The sequence below is a fragment of the Centruroides sculpturatus genome, unplaced genomic scaffold (genome assembly GCF_000671375.1).
Source record: "Centruroides sculpturatus isolate CEXI.00-Female unplaced genomic scaffold, Cexi_2.0 scaffold141, whole genome shotgun sequence".
Classification (NCBI taxonomy): domain Eukaryota; kingdom Metazoa; phylum Arthropoda; class Arachnida; order Scorpiones; family Buthidae; genus Centruroides; species Centruroides sculpturatus.
In genome coordinates this window covers 137,183-148,036 of record NW_019384430.1, presented here as the reverse complement: position 1 = coordinate 148,036, position 10,854 = coordinate 137,183, and the positions used below count along the sequence as shown (strand labels likewise).

At 31.4% G+C, this 10,854-nt stretch overlaps 1 protein-coding gene across 1 annotated transcript in view; it reads right to left on the bottom strand.

Moving 5' to 3' along the window:
- The window catches only part of LOC111619707 (germinal-center associated nuclear protein-like), a 59,330-nt gene that overhangs the window by 23,855 nt on the left and 24,621 nt on the right, over positions 1-10,854 (bottom strand). The window contains exons 7-9 of the mRNA XM_023361479.1: positions 10,026-10,190; positions 4,259-4,504; positions 1,354-1,515 (exon numbers count right to left, since the gene is read on the bottom strand). Of these exons, the coding sequence (XP_023217247.1) occupies positions 1,354-1,515; positions 4,259-4,504; positions 10,026-10,190 (573 nt within the window). The remainder of the gene's footprint in view (positions 1-1,353; positions 1,516-4,258; positions 4,505-10,025; positions 10,191-10,854) is intronic.

Sequence of the window (10,854 nt, the reverse complement as noted above, 5' to 3'; positions counted from 1 at the left end):
ACTACTACTACTATTTACACCATAGACTTCTATGCATACTTTTTCCCGCGAGTTTTAATAGAATTTGTTGCCAATAAACATCAGTGGCGTAATAATAAACACAATGACGTAGCGAACGTAACTGCACCCGGGCCGCGACACTATATTGGCGCCCCTCCCCCTCCAGAAACAAATTTTGTTATTCTTGGAAACCATTAGGCTCCCCTCTGCCAGTGGCGCCCGGGGCAAGCTGCCCCACCCTCTGCTGAGAGGTTTTCTTCGTTTTTGGGCGATAGGAAATTCGGAAGTTCCTCAAGGACAGGCAGTCTCAAAGGATTAACCCATGGTGTATAGCAGCCTTTAAGGACAAATTTCCAGATCAGATTAAGACTGAATGAGTCATCAACATAGGACGAATAGCTACTGCTTTGGGGATCAAAACTAAATTGATAAGAAAGTGCTTATAAATGGGTAGGAAGAACAAAATCCTTCATTTGATATTGGGACATCGACTAGATTGACAAACAATTTGAAAACCTCAAAATAAAACAAACCTTGGTATATGAACTCACGAGTGTTGACAACAATGACAGCTTTGGTTCTACTCCCATTAGTTTAGCACATATTCCCATTAATTGCCTCATTGATAGTGTGCATTGTCATATAGCAGCCTGTATAGCTACCTGTGGTGGCCATATTCATTACTGAATAAACAGGTGTCTGTTGCATACCCTTTTCTTCTTTTAATCATTTGCATGTGTCTCTCACCTCTATTGGTCCTGCAATGTGCATTCCTTCATGGCGCAATTTCATTTTTGAGGAGTGTAATAATTTTTTCACAATAAAAAATGAATTTTGAATTAAATTTTCTTAGAGTTTATTAACATTCTTATAAATTAAATAACTTTATTTAGAAACAAATTTAATAAATTTATACTTTGGTAACATATTATTCATTAATAATCTATTATTAAATCCAGCTTAAAAAAAGTTTTCTTCTTCTTTTTTGAAGCTGTATAGTTTTTGGTTGTGGATTAGTAACAAAATGAATTATTTTTATATAGCAAAATGTTTTATTTTAAACTATTAATAGTTTTGTAAACTAATTAAAAATATTAGTTTACAAAATTGATCTTTTAAACATTGAAAATAATTAAATTCATTAGAAATTTTGTGTTATATAATAATTCATTAGAATTTTTCATTATGTACATGTAATGTTTCAAACAAGTACCTGGGTATAAAATACACAGCTATTATCTAGGTAATTGGATGTATGTATCCATACCTGTGAATACCTGAGTGCAAAAATAGGTCCTCAATATTCAGCATAATCTCAACATAACAATATACAATATACTATTAAAGTATTACCTGATGATAAATGCAATGCTTGTGTCTTTCTCCCAGATCACTATAAACCAAATTAAAAACAAATTTTGTAATTCCATCTTCCAAAAAATCTTTTAAATATGCTGCTGTTAAGTAAGGAATAATTTGAGTATTTTCAGCAAGCCATTTTACACTTTGTAAGAGCTAAAGAAATATATAAAAGGTTTTATGATCATTAATTCATTATAATATATTTCCAATTATAAATATAAAAATTTAAAAATTTTTTTAATATAATCTATATATACTTTTTTATAACAGCACAGTTATGAAAATAAAATATTTCTCATAAAATAAATTTTATTAAATTATTTTATTCAGCAAACAAAAACTTGAAATTATCTATTTAGATAAATTTAATATACAGGTAGTTTCTGCATTATGAGTTTCCAGTTATACCATCTGACTCATTACTGCATTGGGAGAGATAATATTAATGTCATTCACTATCTCACAAGTACATTACTGTACTTGTGAGTTAGTGAATAACCATTTTCTTAATGAGTCATCATTAAGAGCAAATATTGTATTGTTGTTTGTTTGTAGCCTGTGTACAAGTTTGTTTTTATTATTTTTGTGCTTTGAAGTATTGGGTCAGCCAATAAATCTGTTTTTTTAGGTGAAAATAAAAGATAATTTTTTTAATAGTAAATATAAATTTTATTCAATAATATATTGAGTTTTTATTATGTTTTGCCATCTTTTGTGGAGCTTCATAATATCTCATTTAAAAACTTTCAGTATTCTTTTGGTGAAAAACTGTTCCAATTGCTGTTTTATGTCATCATCAGAAATGAACTGCTGTTTGTTTAAAGAATTTTTAAGGGAGCAAAACAAGTGATAATCAATCAGAAGGGGCAAGGTCAGGTGAATGCGAAGGATGAGGTATTATAACATCTCAACCAAGCTTTGACAATTTTTGCTAATTTGCAAATGATGCATGTTGCTGGGTGTTATCATGGTGAAAGATGATTCTGCAATTCACCAATTCTGGACACTTCTCCCAAATAGCTGAATTTAATTTGTCCAGCTGGTCACAGTATACATCAGAATTGATCATTTTGTTTTTCAGAAACAGTTTGTAAAATAAAACACCTTTCCAATCCTATCAAATCAAACCACTTCAAAAGTTGGATGAAGTCCAACTTTTGAAGTGGTTTGCAGCAGTTTGCTGTGCTTCCCCAAGATCTTTTAATGACTGATTTTGATGTAAACAATCCACTTTTCATCCCATCACCATTTGCTTCAGAAATAAATAACTTTCCTGATGTTTTTAAAGAGAATTGCAGATGGAAATGCAACTGATGCGAGTGTCTTCACTAGGTTTGTATGGAATCCAAATAACAATTTTGCTGACTTATCCAAGTTGATGCAAATGATTTTCCATGCTTGATTTCGTTATTTGAAAAAAATTTGCAATATCCAGCATTGTATGGCATGGATTACTGTGAACTAATTCTTTATTTGATCACTGTCAATCTCAACTAGCTGACCTGATTTTGGTGCACCAGAAGGGAAAAATTTCTGGAACAAAATCTTGCAAATCACTTCTGGCACACACATTCTTTCACAACATCCTTACTGTATACCTCACATATTTTTTACAGGTTTGCACCGTGTTTTGCCTATTATATTGTTTAGTTCCAAATTACTTTGAATCTAAACATTTAATTAGCCAAATAATAATGCCTGATGAATCTGGCATTATATTTGATTAATTTAAAAATTAGTTACTCTTCTTATTATATAATGGTAATCCATGTTAATTTTTTTGACCAACTTAAATAATTATCATAGTGGTAGGTAATACACAGTTGTATATCATTATCTAGCAATTAAAAAAGAGTAAGTGTAATAAACATATAGCTTGTGGCATAACATAATGACCCCTCCTATGACTAATGAGATTAGACAAATACAATAAAGAATTTCAGAAATTAAAATCAAGATAGTTTTCCACTTTATTATATATTTAAGCAAATTAATCAATTTGAAAAAATAATACTTATTCTTATGGTACATAAATTTTATATTTTTAATTAATAAAAATAACTGTACATTAAATAGTAAGAATTAAATTTTAAAATTCTGTATAAATGGTCAAAAATTCAAGAATAGAAGCCTTGACTCAAAGAATATATAGTTAAAAATTTATTAAATACTTAAAATATTACAGTCAAACCCCGGTTTTTGAACAACTCACTTTCAAACAAATCAGTTCATGAACAGACTTTGGAACTCATGTTTGCCTCAGTTGCCATACAAGCTACTTGGCAAGAGCCAACCATAGATTAAAGAGACACAGACAGTCAATTCCCTACTTCCTATGTTAAAGTCGATGGTCTGACCAATCAGCGTCAGAACTACTCATTCAGAAGTTAGTGGAGCTGAGATTGCCTGCATTATTATATATCATTATACAAATCATCAATGACATTGCTATTTAAATTAAATTTCAATATGCATAAGGAAAATATACTAATTTTGTTTTTCGTTACATGCTGTAGTTGAATTTAAATCAAATTAATAAAAACCACATTAATTGACATTCACATAATATAAATGCATCCAAGAATTAGCCTTTAAAAATGCTTAAGTCAAATTAAATGACAATAATTTATTATATATAATATTACATTGCATTTGTAGGCATTTTTACGTATGAATACAACTAAAAAAAAAAAAAAAGCTTTATTTTGAAGGTCAGGAATAAATTAATCCATTTTATGTTGTTTCTTATGGAAAAATTTGTTTCAGTTTTAGAATAACTTTTAGGAACAAATTATGTTTGAAAACTGAAGTTTGACTGTACTGTTTATAAGTAAAATTAAAGTATTTTGCTTATAAATTTATTTCATAAAACATTAGAAATTTTATATTTAATTACCTGGAAATCATTATTTGGTTTACCAACACCATTCAAGAGTGATATTTTCCAATCAAAAATTAAATTATTAGATTTTAAATATGGCAAATCAAGAGAATTTTCAATTATTAGAGTAACTTCATTTGTTAATTTAGAAGAATGATTATTCACAACAAATATGTATACAGGAACAGGAGGGTAAACAAGTCTGTAATTAATATATTCAATTAATCGTTGTCCTTCCTCTTCCAGTTTATCTTGAAATTCCTGTTATTTTAAAGAAAAGTTAATATAAATATTTAACTATCATAACAACATAATATTCTATCCAATAATCAAACTTTTAAATATTTAAAAGTTAAATGTAACAAAAATATTTTTCTACTTAAAAATAAAACTAACAACATATTTTTATACATTATAATCCATTTTAAATTTCTTTTTACTTATTTTTAAAAATAAATTATTTAAATTTCAATATAGGTCTGCAGTGGAAAAACTGACTTTTTTAGTGATCCATAAGGATCACATGAAAAATTAAAACAATTTTTCCACTGCAGAATTCAGCATAAAAAACATTTATATGCTTTTTTATGCTGAATTCAAAAATGTTACTACTTTTTCCCTATCTCAAGGTTTTTCTACAAAACCATTTTTATTTGATAAATTGATGCTTTCTTCACATATTTCACACCCATATTAGTGATATGTTTCAGTAGCTGTAATTTATTTAATTATGTTGTTAAAAAAACAATGGTCACCTAGAAAACAATTACAACCTGACATAAAGAATATTGTGAGGAGCAGCTTGGTCAACCCAGAGAAAGTGCTGCTCCATCTCTGCATATTAAGCTGGAGTTAATGAAACAGTTCATAAAAGCTTTCATTTGAACTTTGGATTCTCTTGATCATCTAACTCAGGCATTTACTTTAAGAGGGGGAAAAATTCACTTTTGGCAACACTTTTAAAACATTATATATAAAATTTACAAAAACAAAAATTATTTAATTATAAATTTTAAGAGATTATTTTGCTTCTTATAGTGATTTAAAACCCATTTCCCAGAATTTAACAGATTCACAAAAGCATTTAATATTCAAAAGCCAACCATAAAATTTAGTATCCAAATAAATTAAATACATGTTTGTAGAAAAGGGCTGGCAGAATTACAATTTAATAAACATCTGGATACGAGTCCAATTTTTCTTGCCATGTCTAATCACCAGGAACAACTATTTCCATTGCAGGACAACCTTCTTTAGAGGCTATGCCTCTGCACAAATATGTAAAACAGTTTAAAATGTCCACAGGTGACAATCCCAACACAATTCTGCCAGCCCTTTTCTATAAACAAATATATTTTTAATTGTGTTGGGATTGTCACCTGTGGACATTTTAAACTGTTTTACATATTTGTGCAGAGGCATAGCCTCTAAAGAAGATTGTCCTGCAATGGAAATAGTTGTTCCTGGTGATTAGACATGGCAAAAAAAATTGGACTCGTATCCAGATGTTTATTAAATTGTAATTCTGCCAGCCCTTTTCTACAAACATGTATTTAATTTATTTGGATACTAAATTTTATGGTTGGCTTTTGAATATTAAATGCTTTTGTGAATCTGTTAAATTCTGGGAAATGGGTTTTAAATCACTATAAGAAGCAAAATAATCTCTTAAAATTTATAATTAAATAATTTTTGTTTTTGTAAATTTTATGTATAATGTTTTAAAAGTGTTGCCAAAAGTGAATTTTTCCCCCTCTTAAAGTAAATGCCTGAGTTAGATGATCAAGAGAATCCAAAGTTCAAATGAAAGCTTTTATGAACTGTTTCATTAACTCCAGCTTAATATGCAGAGATGGAGCAGCACTTTCTCTGGGTTGACCAAGCTGCTCCTCACAATATTCTTTATGTCAGGTTGTAATTGTTTTCTAGGTGACCATTGTTTTTTTAACAACATAATTAAATAAATTACAGCTACTGAAACATATCACTAATATGGGTGTGAAATATGTGAAGAAAGCATCAATTTATCAAATAAAAATGGTTTTGTAGAAAAACCTTGAGATAGGGAAAAAGTAGTAACATTTTTGAATTCAGCATAAAAAAGCATATAAATGTTTTTTATGCTGAATTCTGCAGTGGAAAAATTGTTTTAATTTTTCATGTGATCCTTATGGATCACTAAAAAAGTCAGTTTTTCCACTGCAGACCTATATTGAAATTTAAATAATTTATTTTTAAAAATAAGTAAAAAGAAATTTAAAATGGATTATAATGTATAAAAATATGTTGTTAGTTTTATTTTTAAGTAGAAAAATATNTTTTTTAATTTTTTTAATTAATAGATTTTATTATATATACGTTTAATTAAGTCGGGGGAGTCGGGAATCGCAATAAAAAACGTAATTTTTAAAAAATATTTAAAAATATACGGCCAGCTAGTATTCACCCTACTTTAAACCCTTCGCCTCCCGAGACTTCTATGAGAATGTCCTGGGAAATCCAACACCAGCTGTTCTCAAGGTCATCCAGCTGTAAACACAATGACTGGTGTCAGATTTCACAGAAAGGCGAGACAATGTAAAATAAAATTTGAAGCTTTTTCTTCAAAATTAGTGCATTTCTTTCGTTTTTTTCAGTTTTAAGTATTTTTTACGTTTAATTACATTAATATCAAAAATTGCTGGGAACTAAAAGGATTAATTTTTAATGATACTTATATTTTTCATACTTTTTATATTCTCCAAACAGGTTTGCTCAGAGAAGAAAAACATATTTGTTAATTTGCAATTTGCATGTTTATCAACAAAGCAAGATAGCTTAAAGATAATGAGTAAAAAAAATTACAGTGACTCCAAAATTTTCAGATTTGACTTAATTTTGAACAAGCATGTTAATTTTACTTTCAAATTTTGTAACCTAGAGGAATTTATTTCTATAATTACTAAAATACAGTGATATCTTTGTTTTCATCAATAATCTGTCTGAAAACAATTGATGAAATCCTAAATCGACAAAAACTGAAGCAATTATTTTTGTATGAATCAATGTAAATCCAATTAATTCATTCTAGACACTCCAATATACATACCAAAAACACATTTTATAGAGAATAAATATAGTGTTTAATACTAAAAACAATAAGAAATTAATATAAAACAAATATAAAAGACTAATGTAAAGAACAAATGAACATTTAACATGGCATTCAAAGAGCTGCTGGTTCTGGAAGCTTTCTTTGGTCCCATAATGGAGCTAAAAGGAGAGGAAAGCAATGGAATTGTTTGGCTAGACACTTGGGACAATGCACACACAATGAGAAATAATGTCACACTGAGCAGGAAAATGCATGGGTTGCCTTTTATTTTTACAAAATTAGCAGTGAGGCAGGGACAGATTTACAGAGGGACTAATAGGACTCCCAAAAATTGAATTATCATCATAAATTTTTAATACTTATTCATCAACAATGAGCACTTATCATATAGTAATGTGAAAATCTGACTCTCTTATGAGAGTTTTTTCATCATTATTTCCGTTATTACTCCTGTTCTCACCCCGTTACCCGAGGAATAGACCCCGGACAATGAACTGCGTAGTTAGCGAGGGTGACTTTCGTCGTCCGAAGGTCATCGACGAGGGACCATGATGTCACGTGACCCCCATACGTCCAAGCGACTGGACGATAAAATGACTATACAAGGAGATAAGTTTTTCTACGGTGCGGGAGACAGTAATAAATCAGGGAGAGATGTCAAAAGACGTCAACAAATTCCCAGATTTTTCCCACGCAGATCGGGTATATAAAGGGGTTGGATTTTCTACTCCGGGCACTTAGCCAAGGAGCTAACGCCGAAGAAACCCCTCTGGACAGCGATCGTCGGGAGAAGAGAACGCAGTGGACTACTCTTCCAGCACTCTCAGGATCTACGAAGCTCATAATCGCTGCTCCATGGAAAGGTAAAACTTTGAATATTTTTCTATTCTCTCCTGATATGATGGAATTACTCCTTGAAGAGGTTAACGGAAGAAACCTCCGAGCGATCTTCACCAGGAAGAACTCTCTACAGATTAGGAGCGACGGAGCATACACCGCATCTAGACATAGCCGCACGACCTGAGAAGGACATCTCTCCACATAGCCTTCAAAGGACACCTTGGAGTATAAGACGACGATCACAGAGTGTTTTATCAACGCCCTATAATATGAGAACGTTTCCATCAAGAACCGTCAGGGTATGAACTACCTCTCTCCCTCTTACCACCTTACCCAGGTGCTAACTGGCCACGGGAACATCCCTAGCTATTTATACCGTATTAAAAAGAGGAACAACGATCACTGCGACTGTGACGGGTTCACTACAGGTGACATCAGTCACATTCTAACCGACTGCCCGAATCACGACACACCAAGGAATGCACTCATAAACTATTGTATAACCAACGGTACAATCTGACTTCCGCCATGGGAGTTCTTCTGTGCAACCAAGGAGGCATATAGCCAACTCGACAAATTCGCGAAGGACTGCAGCATCTTTGCCATCAACTCAGCAACCTGAGCCCTGGACTTCTTTTGGGCGGGTTCCCGTCCTTCTACCACCAACCAAATAGGTTGCAACCGATCACCCTCTGCAAGCGTGATTGCAACTTAGTTAATTGGATATGTACATTTGTCACCCTCTGCAAGTGTATCTGCAATGTTAACCAGCTATGTACTACTGTCATCTCTTACCCCTAGTGTTGTAGTATCATCACTACTACTAAACTCTTCCGGCAAGACTTTGTTTAATCTCGGTTGTATTAATTATAAGGTATTAGTTGTATTAACCACAGGATGGTGTATATATTAGCATCCAGTTCTTGTTGTAACACTCTGCTACCGGATTGGTCTCTGCATTCAGTTGTACTACTGACTTTATATTATTCGAGATGCAAGTCGTCATTGGGATCCATACCTACCCCAACCTTTACTTCCAACCTATGCTATCCCTTACCCCCAACCTATCCCATCCTCTCTTCTATACCCATCCTATTCTCCCTCCCACCCCACCTTCATTCAGTCACCTTCCTTCAGGCTAAGTCGAAAGACAGCCTTCTTCCTTTATGACCAGTAACCAGTATGAGAACGTTTCCTACGAGGTAAACCCTTGCCATAATTATCTCTCTCCAACGTAAGGTCTCTCTCAAACTTTAGCATTAGGTTAGGTTAGGATTTTAGAATACCTATTTATATCTTGATACACGAGTGTTATATTTATTATCTTTATGTATAATTTCTCATCTGTTTATTAAATTTGTCGTCTATTTTAAACCTGTGTAATCTATTGGACACCTGGTCACGACTTCCGACTCCTCCCCACTCATATCATTAGCCCTCCTATAGCCATTCTCTGACAGCCAAGCCGGTAAGTGGGGAGAAGTTCCGCTTCAGCCCCCTCGGTTAGCACAGTAAAAAATAGTTAATAGGTTAGGTTAAAATAGGCCCCGAAAAATCCAAATCTATACCTGCAGTGAGGCCATGAGAGAACGCTGACAAAATCTGAGGCAACCAACAAAAACTGAGACAAAAATTTTCCGCAGAAAAAAATAGACGAAAACCAAAACCAACGATAACCAAAGTCAACAAAAACTGAGGTATTACTGTATATATCTCATTTTCATAATTAAAAAACTGACTATTTTATTTTATGAATATAATATATGGTCACATTGTTTATGACATATATAATATATGGTCATTATTTAACTTTGAATCACTTTGAATAAATTATATTTTATAATTTACCTGCATTGATGATTCCCAATATCCTATGACAAATATAAAGGCATTTGTCCCTAACAATTCTTGATAAATTGATAAATCTTGTAACTTTGAATCAATAGATTTAATGCATATTAACATGTTTTGATTCCTTTCAATCTCAGCAGTATATAAACTTACAGTTTGAACCTAAAATTGAATGAATATATATTAATAAAATTAAAAATAAATTATTTTAAAATTATACATTATTAAAATAACAAATATTAACTATCGAAGGGGACATGTCTCAACTGCTAGAGTTGTTGGTGACTTTCTCTTTGCACTTCGACAAGAAACAAAAAATTAGTGTTTTTTTATCATCTCTAATGAAACCAAGTTAACTAAAAAGTGTTTAAAACTAATCAATAATCATTACCTTTTGAAGAAATACAGGTATACCTCGCCTTACGTTTGGTTCCAGAAAAAGCGATGTAAGTCGAATCTACTTGTCACTAGGCTAAACCATAAATTACCATTCCCAGTTCTGTATTTTATTTATTAATGCATTTTTAATAATATATAGTTAATAAGGATCTATTTTAAGCTTACAAACAAATAAATTTTAGTTTTTAATATAGTACAGAAAAAAGTAATCTAAATTTATGAATGCATGTACTGTAAATACAGTACATACTTGTAAATGTGTATATTTTAAGTGCTTTAAACGCTTTTCTAGTGATATTATGACTTCAATATTTGTGGCAGACAGACGTAAAGTTGAATAAAATGACTTAAACTTGATTTTTATTTTTCCATATACTTTTTTAACAAGCGACGTATAATCGGGAACGACGTCGCTCATTGACAAACA